Source organism: Ambystoma mexicanum, chromosome 2q (genome assembly GCF_040938575.1).
Source record: "Ambystoma mexicanum isolate Mex_15411 chromosome 2q, UKY_AmexF1_1, whole genome shotgun sequence".
NCBI lineage: Eukaryota > Metazoa > Chordata > Amphibia > Caudata > Ambystomatidae > Ambystoma > Ambystoma mexicanum.
Genome location: NC_090924.1, coordinates 1,295,815,110 through 1,295,836,350, shown reverse-complemented (window position 1 = coordinate 1,295,836,350; position 21,241 = coordinate 1,295,815,110). Strand labels below are relative to the sequence as shown.

At 43.6% G+C, this 21,241-nt stretch overlaps 1 protein-coding gene across 2 annotated transcripts in view; it reads right to left on the bottom strand.

Moving 5' to 3' along the window:
* The window catches only part of ASTE1 (asteroid homolog 1), a 278,567-nt gene that overhangs the window by 9,529 nt on the left and 247,797 nt on the right, over nt 1-21,241 (bottom strand). For both annotated transcript variants that reach the window (XM_069648726.1, XM_069648725.1), the window contains exon 4: nt 2,737-2,932. In XM_069648726.1, the coding sequence (XP_069504827.1) occupies nt 2,737-2,932 (196 nt within the window). The remainder of the gene's footprint in view (nt 1-2,736; nt 2,933-21,241) is intronic.

The following is a 21,241-nucleotide window of genomic DNA, read 5'->3' as shown; positions in this document are numbered from 1 at the left end:
TTGTGGCCATGAATTGTGCCTGGAATTCACCAAACCAGGCTTTCATGTCTTCCTTCGTGACCATGTTTCCGGGGGGCAAGGGGAGGAGGATTCCACGTCCGTTCCTGTGTTGTGTTCTTTTTGGGATTTCGCTCTCTCTGGAGGCCCTTTATCTGCTCCCCGGAGTTGGACCAGATTCTGGTCTTGCTTTGCCTGCGGGGTTTGTTGAGTCAGCTGGCTTTGTTTCCCCCTTGATTTTGACATTCATGCTCCTCTTGTGTTGCTTTCCGGCCTTCGTTTTCTCCTGTGTCTTCCTGGTAGTGGGTTCTAGTTTGGGGTCTGGGTTTCTGGGGTTTCTTAACTTGTCCCCCTCTTGTTTGGTAGTCTTTCCTGCTAATGTCCCCCTTATAATGTGAGTCCCATCAAGGTATATCTTCTTTTGTTTTGGATGCGGGTCCCCCAGCCTCTCGTGTCCCTTTGCTGCACCTGTTTGCTGTCTTCCGTTTTCGTGGGGCTAATTAATTTGCTGGCAGTGGTGCGTTTCCTTGAGCCTGTTGTCTTTATGTGTTGGTGTGTTGTCTCCCTGTGGGAGTCTGGTTCGTGGGGATGTGGGGGAAGGCACCTGTCGTGCTGGGGGCCTTATCTCGCGCTGGCTTCTCCTTTTTATGTTACCCCGCTCCCTGAGCGAGTGCGCCTTCCCGGCTGTGGAATGCTCCACTCCGTGCTTCTTGGCGGGTTGCCGGCCGGACCCTGCCTCCTCCACCCGCCCGCCCGCTCCAATCAGGGTTGGAGAGGGGCCGCTTCACGTTGCTGGACTTACTTCCTTGCTCCCGGTTCGTGCTGTGTCCCCTGGGGGGCTTCCTCGTTGTCCCGCTGGTCTTGTGGTTCTCCCGCTCTGCGTTTGTTCCTCCAGGAGGGGCCTGCAGCGTTTCCCGGATGTTCTTCTCTCCGACTGGGCTTCGTTCCCCAGTGACTGTTTTCGCTGCGCTCGGCACCGTGTGCCCCCGTGGGTAAGTGTCCGCTCGTCTCTGCTTCCTCGGACGGCCTCCACTTATCTGGCTGGGTCTTCCTGCGTCGCTTCTGTGGGCTTCTGACTCCGCAGACCCACTTGCGAGTCCCCGACGTGGCCGCGTCTCTGCAGGGTTTCCTTCTCCTGTCGGTTCCCGCTCTCAGACCGTATCAATGCTCCTCTCAGTTTTCCGTTCTGTTCGAGATCCTATCCGATTTAATCATGCTGCTTATTTACGTGCTGGATCGCGCTATATTGATTTGCTTGTTGATGCGATACGGGAGGGGAGACGGAGCCCTGCTCACGCACGTCTTCCCTCCACGGCCACCATCTTGAAGTACACCCCTGGTTGTTAAATAGGGCCTGAGAGGTATGCAAGGGCGCAACACTTAAGGTATGGCCCCAATGTGTCTCCAGATAGTGCTTTTCCGACTTGGGGTCAACAATCCCCAGAGACATGCAAACTTTGCATTAATTGTTTGGGTTTTCATTGGGTTTACCCCTTAGTGGAAAACCATTCATTTGGGTGCATAATCACGATGAATTCGATATGCATGTGGCGGTAAGGAACTACCTCTTTTGCTAGAAAATTAAGTGTAGAAACAGCTTGTTTGAACTGCAGAATTCAAATTGCATGTGTCTATAGAAAGCATTTTCAATTTCCACATAAGGAAAATTGTGCAGGTGCAAATAATTGAACAGTTATAAAAATGAATAGTTTGACACATGTTCATGAAATACTACCAAGTCCCAAGTTAAATCAAAATCAACAAAAAGGTAATCTAGTCTCTATGAACAAAGGAGTTAGGGAGCATCATTCAGGCTTTGAAAGATAGTCTAAATCGTGCTGCCATTACAAACGTGACTGCCTAAGGCCCTGCATAGTGTGTGAAAAACAATCACCCAAAGAGAATCATTTTGTGAGGAAAATTATTAACAATACAGAGCTGTCATTTTTTTTTAAATAAACAAAAAATAAATGCACTATATTGTACAAAAGAAACCTGCCACAGGATTAGAACATATCTGCCTGAACTTTGTGTACTATTATTCAACACCATCCCATGCCATCCCCCCTTCATCTTCATCCATATAGCAACACAAAACTCTCATATACCTCCAACTACACTACTCACATAAAAGAGGTAACCCACCTGCACCTAGGCTGGACTGATACCAGCAAAGATTGTCCTAACATTCAGTTGTGCCAGATACAAACCACTCGAAATGTTCACGATACAGGAAAATGCAAGCAAACTACAATGCGCCATGAATACATAATTTATGCTTCAGTTATTTCTAACGTGTTTCCTTCTATCGAAGCTTCATTACTTCATCTGAGAAATGTCTTTTTATGTATTTATTTATTAAGTTTTAACATTCTAACATCCTATTATTAATTGGCAACCATGTCTCCAAATTGTATATTACAATTGCATACAATTACCAAGCTGATCATTTTCAGTCTAGAAATATTGACCATTTGAGGCGAGAACGTCTGTAGTCTTAATGGGCTATGTTGCTAAAAGACAAATTTTACCCAAACCTTCATTGCCAATATTAAGGGTTTGGAATGCTCCTTTATTTGTTGATGTCTATTGAGTTTTGCTATCAATTGTAACATCCTTCACTAAATCACCACCTCGTTGAGTATGTGTGAAAGAACACGCAGTACAAGCATGTGTAATTTGTACTTGCTGCATGTTGATCTCGGATCATCTAAATATTGTTGATTTGCCTGTTCTTACCTTGCCAGGTCTGGTACCGGGAGAGGAAAGCGGAGCAGCTGGTTGAGGTACAATCCCATCTGGAGGCAGCTCTGCCACTGGCTGAAAATGTGGGCAGTATCCACATCCAGCTGTTTGTTCTGTCCCTTTCTTTCCTTCAATTTTAGAAATTCGACATGCACCGCCTTGGCCTGTTCACCATGCACATTAACATCAACTAAAATGGAAAAAGCAACAATGATGCATACATTCATAGTGGGGGCACAGCTGCTTGCACAATATGGGGATTACATTCGAAAATATAATTTGTTCCAATTCGTGTACACAATTATCCATCTCCTCATTATCCAGTTATCTACCCTTCTCTGAAGACCTGCTTACCACAGTGTTTGCCTTTCTCCTCTGTGTCCTGCTTCCCCCATTTTATGCTGTTCTAATCTGCTGTCCTTTGACCAGTGTTAACCATTCTCTTTTGACTTCTCCCTTCTTTGCTGGTTTTCTGTGTCCACCTCTGCCTACTGTTTGTTGTTTTCCACAGTGTCCTGTATTCCCAAATTTGTGTGGCTCACCTGGCTCCTGCTTTCATGTTTTTTTTCCAACAGTTCTGTGTGCTGCGTTGGCTATTGGTTAATATTGTTATCCGTTTTTTTGCTATTGTTTGATATTCTCCCGTGTACTGCTTTTCAATAGTTATCATTAATGGCTGCTCTTGTTTGTCAGTTTTCCCAGTATGTCCAGACCGTCCGAATGGTGCTTGCTCCAGTGTTGCTGTTCATCTCTGAGTCCTGTTTTCAAGTATTGTTTGCTGTTCTTTTGTCTCATGATTTGGTCTTTTTGCTGTTCTGTGTCCTACTTTCCTCTTGTCCTGTGCTCTACACACCACACTGTTTGCTGCTCAGCTGTGACCTACTTCTTCAGTTGTGCTGTTCTCCTGCATCCTATTTTCTACAGTGTACTATTCTCTTCTATGTTCGATTGCCCCATTGTTTGTGGTTCTACTGTGTCTTACTTTGTCACTCACTGCTTGTTGTAATCTGGTGCCCTCCTTCCCAAATGTTTGCTATTCCTTGGCTTCTTCCTTCCCCACAGTTTTTTGTTCCCCAGTGTTTTGCTCTCTCTCATTGATTGTTGCTCCGGTGACTCCTAGTTTGCCAATTTTCTTCTGTTCTGCTATAGGCTGCTTTTCCATTGTTTGCTGTTCCCTTGTGTCCTGATTTTCTCGTTGTTTGCTGTTCTACTAGATGCTGCTTTCTTAACTTTTTTTTTAAATGTATTGTTCGTTGTTTCAGTTATTACAACTTTTTCAACATGATTTGACATACACCTTGTTTGCTCAATTTCTTCACCTGTTATTTAATCCTTAATAGTTTGTTAACAATTCCGTGTACTTCAACTCCATGCTATTTCAAAGCATCATTTGACATGAAAACTCAATTTTTTATAGCAATCTTATATACTTTGATAGGTAATTCATGCAGTAAATAATTCCACAGTTTTCCATTAATATACATTCTGTCTTTCTAATTCCTGAGTTTAATGGTTCGTAAATTATGCATTGTTATGATGACAGTTCTAAAATCAATAATTTGCTCAAATCTATTGTAAAATCAAGAGTTACTATGTCATTCTGTGCATTCATTGTAACCACAGTCTCCATAATACCTATTTGCTGAGAATTCACTTAACTTGTTAGTATATTTATACAATTAAGGATATCACAACATAAAATTTGTATAAAATCATCAGTAAAATCAGAAAAGGATTAAGTACAGTTAATACTCTATGATGCTTGCATGTCTTAAGAATTTTCATTGTTTGCAAGATTAAGTGCTACTAAAAAGTTCATTGTTGCTATAATTATGAAAACTCTTGTTGAATTGAAAATGTATGACCACATACTTTCTTTGGTCAGTGTTTTAAATTCACAAAAATATTTATAATATGTTTCGGTCCTAGCTTGCATTAAAGTTGTACATTCTGTAACTAGATGGCAATGAGTTTAGTTAATATTTGGACGATTACAAAATCTGCATGTTGCATCAAGCATAACAGTTGATTTGTATGATGCAAGTTTAGACTTAGTCGGCTATAGGTTTAGTCTCAATCAGAGAATTGATATAGCTAGTTTTGGTTCTGGGTATTGATTGAGATAAATTGGTATTTCATGAAGAGATTTTTGTTGGAAGTCTCCTCGTTTAAAAAGAACATATTTAGTACATTTTTCCCATGTGGTTCTCCAGTCCTATAATTTCAGTTTAAGTTTAGCCTTGTCTGGGAATTCAAGTAATAGCTCAATTGAAATAACCGCCTGGTCTAATTCCTGTTCAAGTAACACTGTGAGGATAGGAATTAATGTGTATGAGTTAGTAGGGGTGATTAAATATTTCCTATAGGTAGCTATAGATTGGCATGAAACGTGGGCTTTGAGTGATAAAAGGCCCAGTTCAAATCCAACTATAGCAATTGGGACGCCGGATGGTGGAGATGGTACTTGCCTCCAGTAAAGTCTCAATTTGAGGTGTTCCAGGTAGTTTTGTGTGTGCTCCATAAATTATAATAGGAATTACTTTTTGTAAATAGAATACCACTGTCGGTTTGATAGAAAATGTACAATATTTATATTGTACTGCCTGGCCCTGTATTGCTAAGGCCTTCATTCGCGATTTTACTTCGTTTTATATGGGAGATCCAATAGATGATTATTTAGTTTTACTCCTAGGTATTTGTATTGTGTAAGCTGTGCTAGTGTAGTTTGCGTAAGTGACCATTTGAATTTATAGGCTTGTTTGGATGACTGATGTCCAAATATTGGTATAATTATTGACTGTTTTCAGGATTGAGGTTTTTCTCCTGGTCTAATAATCTCGCAAAAAATAAATTCTAGCATTTATTGCCCACTCTTCTGAGTGTGCTTTAATGACAAAATTGAATATGTTGTTGGGGCCGGGGGCTCTTGATGAACTAAATTTTGTTATGATAATGATAATATCCAGTATATCAAGCTCAGTACATGGTAGAAACTGTCTTGGGGAACTAGTTAGAGTTTTATTAAGCAATTCCTCATAGTGTTTTCTCCATGTATATTCATCAATAGTGTTAAGGAGGGTAGACGAAGATGCAGGTGTCAGGTTGTCATTGATAAGATTCCAAATTTGAGATGTTGATTTATTTATAATTGCACATAGCATTTTCTCTGCATCCTGCTGCTTCTTATTTGCTATCATTTGTTTAATGCTATTGCGAAAATTAGTGCGCACTAAGCGTCTTTGAGCAGCACAGGTGAAAACCGGACGTTTCCTGATGGCTTGTCTATAATTCTTTTTTAGATTGAATATTTCCACGTCCCACAAGTATTGGTATTTAAAGAAAGTGGGATCAGTGGCGGCGTATTGTTACCTGAATAGATTTGGTGTAATCAACTTGAGGGACGGGTGCTACTTCTTTGAGACTATTCATAGACAGTTTTTTTTATCAATGATATCATCTGTGGCTTCCACGATAAACGGTTTCTTGCTTGTTTTAGTCGTATTGATTGAGGATTATAAATTGGAACTATTGTCAAGTGTGAAGTCCATTTGCCTTCAAGCATTTCATGATCGCTTGCAGGATTGGGAATGATTCTAAAGGATGATATTCTTTTATCAGCATTTTTTGAAATAAAGATATAATCTATGGTAAAAAATGTTTTGCCTCTAGACTAAGTTGGAGCAGGAGGGAAGTCTTGTTGAGTAGATCCATTTAACACTGATACATTTCTAATGAGCATAATTGAAAGCCATTTAGTGGCTCTTGAACTGGAATGGATATTATTTTGTATTAGGCAATTAGTGTTTAAATCACCAGCAATACTGGTTGTTTGTATTCGTGATATCTGATCTAATATGGTTTCTATGTGTGCTATAAACACATCTTCTTTTATGGCACAAGGATTCCAATAAGTGTTGATGATAGCAGTCTGTGGATACAAGGGATGCAGGGAGTTGAACGAGGCGAGTGTTACAACCTGAAAACCTGGGTAGGGCGATAGTCAGTTTCTAAGATGCAATTGAGAGGAGGTAGAGACGGCAACAAGTAGACCAGACGACGGTCGGCCTCTCGCAGATTTCCGTGCTGGGATACATACTAGAGAATGATCAGGCCATATTGGAGTAGTCGTGAGCCACGTTTCTTGTAATAGCACTATGCTATACTCGTGTAGTACATTTGCTTGGTTGGAGATTAAGTGGGAAAACCCTGTCGTGTTCCAGGAGATTAATGAGCAGGTAAGTAACGAAGACAACTCAGTGGTTTAGGAGGTGTTCGCTTGTTGGGAGCTAGGTTTGGGTTTTGAGAGCCAGTCCCATCTTGATGGCGGTTTGGGAGGTTGTTTGGTTGGTCCAGTTGATCTCATGTTATCTGAACATAGACATTTACAGGTTAGTTCTCTCGACTCGACTGACTTTGATTTGAGGGATTTACAGTTTGTTTATCACAAATAGGTTCCACTTTTTGTATTTGTATTAGGAGGCCATTATTCTTTAAGTCTTACCTGTGCTGCCATATGATTTTTGTAACCATTTTTGATTTAATGGCTAGCTCGATCACATCACGATTTCCTTGTTCAATATATCTAATAGCATCAATGTCCGCCGATGCGATTAGCTTCAAACCAGGAGTATTGGTAAAGATAGCAAGGATTGTTGCTCTATGTGGATATGGATCAGTTGGCAATTTGTCCATCATTGTTATAATTAATGTTTCTTCTTCTTGGATCACTATCTCTGAGAGAATTGGTATGGGGGGATTAGGAGTTAAGTAGTCATGTGAATTTTCATTATGCCTAGTAGGGGGTATATATCTATGTTGTGCTACAAATGGCATTAGATCTTCTGTGGGTAGTTTCATTGCACTTAGACCATGCACATATGTGTTTTTGGTTGATCGTCTGAAAGTTAGCATAACCCATATCAATATTTACACAGAAGATTTGCTTGCGTTCATTCGGATTAGATGAAATATGATGTAGACTTGGTGAACAATCTAAGTGATCGGTGGAAGTGATATTGGGTAAACTGAGAGATCAAGTAGTTCTTGATCAATATCACCACAGTCTATTTGTCCTGGCTTATTCAGTTCAGTGTCATTACATTCAATAATTATTGGCAATGCAGATTTGGAATTACAATTACTGACATGTTTGCGTACGACACGCCGGAGGGAGAACAGGAGCATTTGGAACAACTGCTTTAATCAACGATGGTAGCTGCAGCTGGGGTTGATCAGGTTCTGTATTCATAGCAGAATCGTTGTGACTATTTGGAATCGTTAAGTTTTCTATGAATTTTTTAGTTTCTTGGTTAACATTTATTCTTTGTTTGGAATTTTTGTTTTTATATTTTCTCGGGAGTGGGGTCGATTGAGCAGGGATAGCTTTCCTGAAATTCTTGCGTTTTCCTCTTTTAGTCTTGCCTAAAGTATTAGGATTGAAGACATCATATAGAGGCGTTTCTGTAGGAGATGGCTCAGGGTGAAGAATAGGATTAGAATAATTTGCATCTGTTGAGACTGAATCAATTGGTGGACTCAGTGAAATTACTGATTTCTGCGAGGGAGCTATTGCATTCATCTCCTTCTCCGTCCTGGTGTCTGCTGAGCTTACACAGAAGTCAATCGGCGAGTTTGGTTGAGGAACAATAATAACAGGGGTAAGTTTGGAGCACGTCTGTATTTGAGAATAGCAATGACGGGAATCCAAATGAAGGGCGAGGGATGGGTTTGTTGAAAGAAGCAACCAGGCATGATACTGAAAAGGAAGGCGATGGACTTGGCAGTGCTTCTTTGGAAAAAAACAGTCTTGGCGATGTAGATAATCCTGCAGTTTGATCAGAACTTGTAAGAGTTCCTCTTTTAGTGGGTGCCTGCTGGTCATTCTGAGTTGACTTTTTGGGGAATTAGAGGAGTGGAGTCGTAAAAATTAGGTTTGGGTGGAGGTTTTTTCACTACTTGTGAATAAAGCAGGTGGATGTCTGAATTGTCTGCAATATGAATAGCAGCTGCTATTGTTTCAGTACAAAGCTGCTCTTGTAGTGTTAGGAAAGCATCAATATCTGGGTCTTGAATAGGTGGGGTGTAACAATTTTGCAACTTGCCATCAAAGACTGAGCTGGGAAAAGCAACCGCTGAGGTACCATCTATCGCACCGGCATCCTGGGCGACACCGGAAAAAGAAACTGTAGGGTTAGGGGGATATGACCCAGTAGTTGAGGTTTCATCCGTCCGTCCATATTTATTCTGGAGGTGAAATTTGCGAATGTCAGTAGAAATTGCTGAGTTTCGCTTTTGACTGCTAAGTCGAGAGGCTAAATCTCTCGGGATAGTTTGTGGAGAGAGATAGGATTTGTCTCGTAGACCGGTCGGTGGTAGAAACGGCATTCTGGTTGTCAAACGCATGCAGGACATGTTTAAATTCGGATCTTAGTTTGCTAGGAGACGTGGAAGAGAAGCTGGCGGTGTATGTGACAAGCGGACAGCAGACAGTACACTCTGGGGGACTCACACTTTGCGCCCGCGTGGCTGTATTTGAGGCAGTAGTACTAGTGGGCGGGGCTTAGCCTATTAACAAAGATTAGAGGAATTAGTATTCCGAAGATATATATTGTACAGAGTATACACTCTATAAATTTCCACTTGATGTACCGTCGCAGTAGATCCTCAAAGTATGATGATTTTGGAAGAGTCGAAGTTGACGTTAGAGTTCAGACATCAGCTTCATTAACTCTAGCAGACGCAGACAGTACACTCCGGTGCACTCTCGGTTGCTGCTTTCTTAATTGTTCACTGTTCATCTTTTTCCTGCTGTTGTTTTTTTCGGCAGCACCGCTTGTTGCTTTTTTGTTCACCTGTGCTCCAATTTCTCACATTATTCACCTTCTCCAGTGTGCTGCTTTCCTTTTGTTTGATGTTCTCCTGTATTGTGTTTTCACCATTGTTTACTGCTAGCCTGTGTCCTGCTTTACATTTATTGTCTTCATTTCCACATTGTTGTCCTCTTTCCCATTGTTTACTCTTCTAATGTGCCTTGCTCTTACCATTGTTTTGTTCTACAGTATCGTATTCTCCAGTGTCCTATATCCAATTCTTTGATATTCACTTCACTGTTCCCCCGACCATCATTGTGCATGGGTGGCGTATATCATATTATTGACTGAACAGAACATGCCTCAGTTTCCAGCTCTACGGGAGCCCATACAGATGAAAGTGAGGAATGTGCTGTTGTGTTTTAGTCCATTGAAATCAATCTCAGGCCACAAAGACAAAGGGATAATTATACAATGCATAACACTCCAAAGACAAATGTACACAAATATTTTTCTTCAAAGTGGCAACAATTGTCACTGACGTGTAAACCATCAAGTACAATCATCCTGCTAGTGTGCAATCCGTAGTGAGTGGGTACACAATGAGTAGACATGGCAGGTGATTTATGTCTACAACTCTGGAAGCTTCACTGGTAGCCCCCCATATGACTGTAGCCAACTGACTGCATTTTGTGGTGGGGCGTCTTTTGCACATTTTACTGCGTTACGTTTGGAGCAGGAAGAGGGTAAGGGAGGCAAGGGGGGAGAACACTGGGAATCTCCCCTCCTCCCCCCATAGACAACACTGCAGTAAAATGCGGCAAAATATCCCATGCAGCCGGATGTCAAATCTGTTTCCCTGGCATCCTTTTCAGCAGGATCTTATTAGATTTCTTTATGGGAAAGATATTTAGCTCATAAACGGCTGACTGTACAGTGTGGACTGCTATAGTGTTACACATGGGAAACGGCACATCCAGCAGCGTTGGAATCACTGTAAATTGACAGGGCAGGAAAAACAGCTCTGATGCACAAATGAGGAGCAAAGACTGAGCAAAGACTGAAATTGGAGTCCGAGGACTTTGTCTAAGACAAAGAGCAGGCCACATATGGGCGCTTTCTCCTGTGACGCATCATAGGATAAAGCAAGTATGGCGCCCTAGTGCAGGTTGGCTATGATATGACAAGCATTTGCCTGGATGTGTGCATATTTGCAATTCTGTGAGGCAAGCATATTGCTTCAACTTCTTTAATTCTACTCTTCAGCAGTTTCAACAAATAAACAGAAAATTATTTGAACTTTCTCATTTTCTTTTTTTTCCTTTTTTTTTTTTAAACTACTTTTCCCTCTGATCACACTCCTTTTTTTAGTTCATGACACTTCCTATCCTTGGCCATCAGTCACTTCCTGCCCTTTGGACCACCTCTTCTTTTCCTGCTATTCAGCAAGATACAGTATAGCGTGCTTTAATGCGTTTTCATGTTGTAACTAAGTGATTTCCTAATGTATTTTACTGTGGAAAACTGTTTTGGCTATAAGCACGTTATAGATGACTCACACAGCAAATATTTCCATTTGCCGGTGATCGGTATTCTCAGAAGTGCTGCATTAGGCTTAGGGTAGCAGTGTGTAACGTGCGTGACATCCACGCACGTCGGTGAGGGTGCTCCTCTCTGCGGCGGACGGAGCGGGCCCAATGCTTCACTACAAGCATGATTGGGGTACCGCTCGGCTCAACAGGAAACTGGGCAGAGATGAGGGAGCGGAGCCGGCTGCGGCTTAGGTTCCAGTTCCGGGCCGCATCAAGCCAGCTCAGAGAGAACGGCGAACACAAGCTGTACATGACCGAGGCGGCGATCGCGCTAAGAAGCAGAGACCAGCAGGCACAAAGTGCGCACATCGCCATACGAGCAAAGCTTGAGCCGGCTCAATAGAAGACACGTGCGGAAAGTTGTGGAGATTAGCCTGATAAGGCTATTGCTGAACAAGAATCCTGCACGTGACCCAGCACAAAGGCAAGCACTGTGTCAGTAGAAAAGAGGTGCAACATAAAAAAAAACCAAGATTTTTGGGATAATTAATAATCATATAGAGTTTAATAGTGAGCGTGCAAATCAACCTGCTGGTTCAGGTATTGGCACACAGCACCCAGATATTAATCATGTCAGACTATGCGTGGAGCGTGGAGGAGCAAGTGCAGGACCTAGCGCTTAGCTTTAAAGAGGTGCTGGGAAACTCTTTGGTTGAAGCAGTGGTGGAAGGGTTGAAGCCCATCCAAGAAAGACTGGTCGCGCTGGAATCTATCCTCGGCCAGAAACAAAAATGTATTAAGACCAGAAAAGAAACCACATCCATAAGGGCTGATGATAAGCAGAGCCCTCAGGGAGGTAACAATACCCGGAAGAGGAACTCCTCTTCAACTCTCCAAGGTCACAAATATGGGGTAGATACGAAGGCCCCAGAGGCTGCTGATGCCTTTGGTAAGCTGAAAAATACTTACTTGAAAAGGACAGCAGTGCCATGCTTCCTGACCCCCTCCCCCAAGGGAATAGAATATGGGCAATACAGACGCTGGCACAGAAGATGAGTCACCAGATGCTACAGCTTCTTCACAAGAAGAGGACAACAACCCAAAAGAAGGGTGGGCAGGACCCACAAGTGGCAAGAGAGCCCGAAAGGAAAAACACCTAGAGGTAGAAGAAGCAGAAGTATCAGACATGTTCAATCCTGATGACATCAGGAACCCCAGATCCTCAGACTGGCAGCCATTGCTAGACTGGCAAAGAATTAGAAAAGCTCTAGACACGGAAACAAGGCTACACATGAGGGTGGAATGCCCGCGCCCGGATAGGGAAGTTAGCGGAAGCACCCGAACTGGATCGCAAAATGCTAGTGTTCGTTACAAAGACATCCAAAGACCTGCGTTAAGGTATGGACAGGTCTTGAAAAAGATGCCAAGACAAAAGTACTAAACCTTACGGGTCCGCTGGCTAAGATCATGGATCTAGCAGAGAGAGCCAGAGACACTGGAGAGGAAGTAGACGCTGCAACCCTAGGCAATTGGGTCCTGCGGGCGGTCTGTCTGCTGGGAAATACTAATAAAAAAAAAATCGACACAAAGTTGAGCGACCTCGCCATGTACGATGCAGGAGTGGTAAGGAAATGGGGAGATTTGTAGTGACCTACGCCTCCCTATAGAAGGCACGAGCCGCGATTAAAAAGATCTTTCTGAGCAGAGTTTTTGCTGGGACTGGCTGCTATATGGCACACTACTGGGAAGTGAGGCAGCAAGACTTCTTCCCGACCAGCGGGATGTATCCCAGAGGACGCAGGAGCAGAGGGGCTGGAAGAGCGCAAAACTCTAGCACAGGTGAGACCAGCTACTTATCTGGCAGTAGAGGGGGAGACCATTACAGTTCTGGCAGAACTGGTGCATGCTTTCCATCGATGCTTGGGTGCTGCAAACGACCCGAGGCTTACAGCTAAAGTTTATTCAAGAGCTACTGCAAGCCCACGTCCCATGCGCCCATCTCAAGCAGAGCAAGATCTCCTTTACGACAAGCTGGGGCCTCTCGAAAAGAAAGGGGCCATCGAGCTGTGCATGTAAGCTGCCATATTCATGAGCAACATGTTCCTGGTTCAGAGGAAAGAGAAAGTCAGGCCAGTCATAAACCTGAAGGAGTTGAACAGTTGGGTGATATAAAGACATTTTGAGATGAATGGCATCCATCAGCTAAGGGACATTTTAAGAGAGGGAGAATGGTTTTTAAGGATACACCTAAAAGATGCCCACCTCACAATACCTGTAGATGCAGAATATCGCCTGTTCCTAGCGTTCAGCTGGGCAGGGCGATTCTGGAAATTCAAGACGGTGCCTTTCGGTCACGTGACAGCGCCATGCGTCTTCACCAAACTCATGAGACTGGTAGCGGCATCTATCAGAGAAAGAGATTCATATAATTTTATACCTGGACGATATTCTGCTGTTAGCAAGCGGCAGGGCGACGTTGCTTTAACAGACGAGGTGGGTAAAGGACCTCTTAACATTGCTATGTTTCTTGAACAATCAAGAGAAATCAGACATGACACTGATGAGACTGCTAGATTTTCTGGGGTTTGTCGTAGACATGAAGAAGGGAACTCTAGAACTACCAGTGAGGAAGATCCGGGATATCAAGAGAGAGATCAAAGTATGCCTCACCAAACAAGTTCTCTCTGTGAGCATTAGCAAGAGTAGTGGGACGCTTGGCGTCTTCCATGCAAGCCATATTTCCAAGGCCCCTGCATAACAGGGCGCTCATGAGACTGAAGATCAGGCATCTGGATCAATGCCTCAGGTATTACCAGACAATGCCACTCGACCAAGAGTCGAACACAAATTACAATGGCGGCTGCAGAATATGGACATGTGTAACGGGCGTGCCATTTTCGGAGACAGACCAGACCTGGTGTCAGATGCGAACAGAGCAGGCTGGGGAGCTTGATGCAGCTCACAAGAAACCGGGGGGCAGAAGCAGCTCAGAAGAGCTACAGCTTCCTATAAATTGTCTAGAACGGTTAGCTGGGTCGTTCGCAATAAAAGCTTCACGGAAGACAGAGTGAACGGTTGCATACTGCTGAAGATGGTCAACATCCCAGCAGTCAGATACATAAATCATTTAGGTGGGACAAAGTCCATATTCCTTGCAGAATTAGCAAAGGATTTCTGGCATTAAAATATCCAGACGGGGATCTCAGTTACAGTCAAGTATCTCCCAGGGAATCTCAACGCGATAGCAGATTAGAATTCACATCATTTGACAGACTCCAGCGACTGGAAACTCAACAAGGTGTTCCGTCAGCTGGAGGGGCCAATGCACACAGATTTGTTCGCCTCCAGGCTGAACGTGCAGAAGAATCGATTCTTCAGCTGGAGACTGGACCAGAGCACACAGGGAACAGATGCGTTCCTACAGGACTGGAGGGGGAATCTACACTATGCGTCCCCCCCTTTCATGATGCTGAGCAGAGTGCTGGCGAAAATCTGCAGAGATGAAGCAACGATAGCAGTTGTGGCACCAATATCGAAGTCGCAAGTTTGGTTTCCAGCTCTGATGGAAGTTTCCTCGGATTTCCTCCAGATTTTCCTGTCAGGAGAGCACCTGCTCACAGACCCAGCTTGGTCATTTCATCCTCTGAGGGTGAGGGGAACCCTTCTCCTAATGGCGTGCAAGGTAAGATGGCGAGATGGACATTGGCAGCATTTTGAGCCACACTGCGTGGCTCATAGCAAATTCTTGGGCACCCTCCACTCGGAGGAACTATGACCCGGCATTGAGCAAATGGGCAGACTGGTGCAGAAGGAGCACCTGGGAAGTGCACCGAAAAGTGCAAGGATTGTGCCGCTTAGCTGCTGGGAATTATTCTCTTCACAACTTAACATGGCACGCTGATTGCCGTCCATCCTAACATCAAGATCTTAAGTGTCTGTGAACTTACAGAGAACGTTATAACGTTGTCTTTTACTCTTTATTGCAGATATATATTGCGCTTTTTGGCAGTGTCCTACGCCAATTGTGAAGCCCCGCCCACCTCTTGCCTGACATGCTATAAACACCAGCACACGCACGCACCAGGAAAGTGCACCGGAAAGTGCCAGGATTGGTGCGAGCCTTCCGGTGTTTGTACGAACAGTAAGACATTTGAGAGACTTCATAAACATATTGTTTTGCGACGATTTATGTTCTCGCTGGGCTTATGTTCTTTGAAATCAGGCATGCCACAATCTAAAGATTTGACTGGGTGTCTGTCCCTAACTAAACAAACTTCTTTGAGAAAGATCCTAGCTACAGTGGCAGTTAAAATGCGCTGCTTAAAATATCAAACTCGCCCGCACTCAATGGGGGCAGATATTTGCTCATAATGTCACATTGATTCGTTTACAGCGACTGCGCTGCATGTAGATGAAACTCAAACCTCATTGTTTCCTGTACACAATGAAACTTATAGCCCCGCCTACGAAGGCGTCCGTGTTCCCAACAGTTGTGCTTGAATCTAATTCAGCATATATTTTCAATATTCTAATCAGCTGACTACGGCTTCTGGCTCTGCATATCCTGATGCTGTTGTGCCTCCTTTACACAATATGGTGCCGGCATGCGTGGTAGCCGCCCAGCGCGAGCACACCATAGCGACAGCAATGATATATGTTGAGTCTACTGCTCCTTTGTTTATTAATTCCAAGAGGGACATTATTCAAATTCGGAAGAAGTGGTGTTTGTGCACTCTAACTCCGGCGATATAACGGGGCCGAGAGGGACGATGTGGGAAACCATGCCAGCTAATCAAACTACAGAGGCACTGCCCCTTGACATATTGCAGCATGTTTATACAGATCATCACGATATTTCCATATCTAATGATCATAACCTATCGCACCCAAGTGGACCAAGTGGCTGGCTGTTTGGCTGGGGAGACTCTGCTCGTGTTCTATCCAGAAGTGTCGTCGGCAAGAGGAAGGCGCAGACTCTATCTGAGCTGAAACGTGCTGCTATGCCTGTGAGTGAGCTTTTGGACTTTGGGACCGTGTTCCACCCCTCTTGCCTGTGGACTTCCTACCTCTTTCTTGTGGACTTCCTGGATAACGTTACGTACGCTCTTTTTTTTTTTTTACTCTCTTAGTTAGCTGCGTCTGCAAGCCCCGCCCACTCACCACGCCATCCTACAACTGGTCCCGTGCCTGCGCACTGCGCGCACACCCAAGTGGACCAAGTGGCTGGCTGTTTGGCTGTTCGGGTGTGGGGTACAGGTGATAATTATTATATTTATATTTCTTTTTCTTGCTTACTGTTCTTTATCTTTGAGTTGGTAAGGTGACTAGGACACTCTGCTGGGAGCGGCGTTATTGTTTAATAAGAGGTACTCCATAGATTTTTTTTTCTGGGGCTGCTTCAATTTAGGCTTGCAATATGGGCAAGATTGTTAAAACAACTACTATGATGAAAGACCCGCGCGCAGATTTTTTTTCTGCGGTAACAATGCGCAGGGCTAGTTTTGCGCGTGCTGCGGCATTACCTCTGCCGCCTCCCTGTATTGAGGAAGATGAATTACTCGAATGTGCTCAAGCATGCTCTAATGAGCTCAAATCCAATGCCGATTTACTTGCAAACCCGACTGAATTTACTGATTCTTCCCAATCACTGTATGTGGACGAATACTCAGTCCCATTGGGCAAAGAGGTTCTAAAACATCAGTGGGGCGAGGTTACCGACAAATTGACTAATGGTTTTACTAATGATGATTCCTTTTGTGATCCTCCTAGTATTTTCTTGACGGATGACCTAGAACTTTTAGGCAACCATACTACCCATGACACTCCGCCCATTGAGGGAGCCGAGGCGACTAAAAATACTGACATTGGTACGATGTTAGGAATTTTCAACAGACTAATTTTGTATGAATTTAGGAGACAGACAGATGTCTTAGGTTTAATCAATTCCTCCATGGAACAGATTCCCTCGAAAGTGAATGATCTTTTCTCTAATTCGCTGAGTGATTTAAAGTCTGTACTGGGGACAAAAATGTGCTTGCTGGATCAGGAGCCTAGGGCTGCTCAAACCTCTGTTATTGCTCAAGATGTTGCAGAAGTAATTGTCATTTCTGATTCACAGGGAAGTAAGTTGAAACGGTTGAAACTGTCCTGGAGGCTACCCGGGTTCAGGTGGCTACTCCCTTCATCCTGGTGTCGGAAGGAGTTTTTGCTGACAAACCCAATAATACAGCCGTCTTAAACAATAAAAAAGAAAAAAAAAGAGCATGTCAAACTAAACTGATGTGTGCAAATAACATGGCTAAATCTTCTCGTAAATTTCTGAGAGACTCGACCTTCAGAAACTCGATCCTAGAGGCCAGGGAGGATTTGGAAGGTGGCCTTGAGGTTCAACCTCCTTCGTATGAGGGGGTCGAGGTCCAGTCAGTGCCTGGGGTTCTGAAGGAGGTTAGCCATCCCTTGGGAGTATATTTCGAGGCTGGTAACTCGATTTCAGATGCAATGAAGAAAAAAAAAAGAGAGGCGTGTGAGATTGCCTCACAGTTATCATCTTTAAAAACAGGGTTAGAAGATATTTTTGAAATTTTCAAAACTAACTCCTTGAAGGTAAACAGCTCTCTTGTACCAAATATCATAGGTACTGAAGCGGTTAATCAGGCAAGCGGGCCGATGGCTGCGAAATACTCATGTGATAATAAGGTTGGTAAGGATTCACTCATTAAAGGCATGGTCTAGTAAAAAATGTTATTGTCCCTACGGGTAGGCCATGTTTTTTAAGCCTAAGTGGCTCGATTTTAGAAAACTTTCCTATGGACCTTACCCGAGTTTTCGTCCATTAAACGTATGCGAAAACAAGCACCAGGGAGCCGCCATTTTCTGATAATCCTATCTTTTCCCCGATCGCCCTGGCTGACCTGCTTTTGCGGCACTAAATCAATTCCCCCGCCCCTGAGCCTGACATTATCAAAACATTCATATTCCCCGCCTCTCCCCGTGACGTTACTGTGCTGCGTAGGCAAACGCGCCCAGTCGTCTTCTGCGCGACTCCACACAGAACCCGGAAACCAACACAGATCAACTCACAACACAGCGCGCCACAATTCGGAATATGAAACTGTACTTTAAAATGAAACAGCAACACGGTACATTTGGTAAAGTACATTTATTTGACATTAAATGTTTAGAGAATATTCAGCAATTGCCATATGAACTCCGGAAGCCATTTATTTTCTTTTATCTGTATCCGCAATAACTGTTCCGTTTCATCTTGAGTCACGCGCTGTTCCTTTATGGTACACAGGGTGTTCATTTTCGTAAAAAGAATCACTTTGGAAGCACGGTGAACCGCAAGGCTGTTCCATCAACTATGCACTAGTCCAGCCTAAAGGTTGATATGTTGCTTCTAGCCACTAGTACAGCGTAAGGGCATGTGGGCCCTTGGCGAACGTCCCATAATATGGTGATCGTGCTCCAGTTGTTGACACGAAGCTGCAGGTGTCTGCTGAAGAATCCATCCGCCGGTGTCTCAAACAGATGGCAGTGGCAGAAAGGGATCAAATACCTGTTATGAAAACAAAAAAATGATAATTAGTCTCGCTAGCCGAACTTCATTAATATTACTCATTTTATTTATTACGGCCGATCAGAAACTATTTGCTTGCAAGGATAGTTCAATGGAGTATGTTCGTCTCTAAAATCAATGCGAAAAGTAACGAGATAAATCGAGGCAAACACACAATGATAAACGACAGTTAGGCTACATGCGTGAGGAATTATATGATATAGGCTATGGCATTTGTAACGCGCCTATACTCAAGTGTTTCTAGGCGTGACGAGGCAGGTGGGGAACAAGGGCAGACAGACAACGATTCCACTAGGCCAGGTGTCTTTCTGATCGCGCATGGGGAAGGGCTGTACATGGTTAGTTGAATACAAATTAAATAATAAGGCCAGCTGGTGGCAAGTGCAAGGTAAATGCCGGGAGAAGGGGCTGAAGGATACAGAGACAGTCCCGTAGTGCAGGGAAAAGTGGCTGGGCCAAGGACCGAGATCGGTGAGACCAGTGGACCTGCACGCCCATGTGCCCACTACGAACAGTTTTACTTGCTTTTCCTAGCTCTTCATTCATTCATTTATTCATGCATCCATTCATTAAATCTTCATTCCGGTATAAAAGCGTGTAAAGATTTACTTACATTATATTTGAAATTTCCATTGTGTCTCTTCGTAATGCAGTCTGTAAAACGGACCGTGCTCTTGACAACGATTTTTCGTATACTGACCTAAAATGAAACTCGGTCTAGTTTCTGAATTTTCTGCCTTATCGTCTCTTACGTTATTGCGCACTCCCTTCAAATGTAGTTCTTTCGGCATGATCCCTATCTCAAGGTCAAAAAACAATAGACCCTTATACTTCCAGTGCGACTTGTGGGCCTCATCTGGGTGCTGTCCTTCGCATTCTTTATTTGCAACATCACGTAGTATAGGCATCTGTGAGAACTTGAAGTTTAGAATCCGTCTATGTAGTGCGCCTCAATGTGCAAATGCGAACTGGCTTCTCTCCCAAATGCCACGGCCCGCTTGGCTGGCGCGTTCCAAGTGCCCCAATTTTGTCCCCGTTGTCTACGAGCTTTGCAGCCCAAATTGAGACATTTAATTTTTGGCGGAAGGTCAGGGAAAGTATAAAGTACCACAGGAGTTGAGTTAAAAGTGAGATTTATTGTTTGTTTGTTTGTTTTATTATTTGCAATACGCAAGCCTCCCCTCCGTTAACAGTGCGCAGCATTTACATTTGCATGAGATGAGACATGAGAAAAATATATACATACACATATGTGAGGTGAATAGAGAGAATTCAAAGATGACACCCAGCTTGTTCGCCACCCATGATGGTGAAGGTAAGGGTTAGGTTTACAGGTACACTGTACAATAACATTTATTTACAAAAAGACAATCGTATTGCAATTATTTAAACCGGGATTTGTACTTCACAATCAGCTGTGCTTCGGGTGGGCATGGCACAGTCGCAATGTTCGGTGGCAATGGATCACTGCTCTGCACAGAAACGTCCAAAATTCCATATCTGTGCTTCTCTAACACAGCAACAATAAGGCCTTTCACAAAGTCGAACTGCATTTCATCATAGACTATTTTGATCACCCATTGCTTACTTAGTGTAGCGAGGCATCCTTACTTTACCCCTAGTCCTAGATTGTTCACGTCCGACATTGCTGTTATGGGCCAAGACCGCTAGTAGAGTGCGATGTTTCATGCCCAGAAAGCTAAAATGCAAGCGCTTTGGCCTGTACTTTAGGCACATATTGTGGAACACCTCCAAATCTCCTGTGTGACAGAATTCTGTCAGTCCTCTCAAATCTCTTGATAGAGTTTTGTCGAAAACAATCTTCTCAATGGCTTTGTGTGTCGGTGAAGATGGAATCAACCACTTCTTCCGTGCCTCCTCTTGGGACAAAGGGCCATGTTCACATTGGTGGAAATGTTCATTTGCTGTCCAGCGGTGAACGTTGGTACAGTGGTGCATCAATGACCGCCATTTTTCAAGTAGTATTCCCACTGACCCCTCACAAGTTTTTGAGCTCCACCAAAGATGGTTGGTGATAGAATGTGACCACTGCAAAATACTTTCAAAACCTTTTTTTTCCCCTGCAGCCGAGATTTTCTTATTGCTTGATTTAGCAAGATGCCATACGTCAAATTGATGATTAATATGTGGGAACTTCTCTCTCATTGTCTTGGCAATTGAAACGTGTCTATCCGTGGCTATGAGGTCGATGTGCATTCCCCTCGATTGTAGATATTCCACTGATTTTATAAAACCTAGTTTCTCCATGGCCACTGAGGATTGTACATTGTGTTACCTGCACGACCACCAAACTCAAAATTTTCTTACTATCCATGTCCTGAAAGTGGTAGGTGCAGTACTTGGCAGAAAATCCAGGGCTGTCGCACTGTCCATCACCGGCTAGCCTGAATCGTTTGCCTTCGAATGTACTTGCTAGAGACAATTGTTCAATTTTCCAAGCATCACTAATGGCCGGAAACAGATAATCACATTGGTATATGTAGTACAGCGCTTTAGAAATGAAATGGAGTCCCACAAACTGAAAGAAAGCCTCTAACTTTCTAAAACTGGAGCCACTA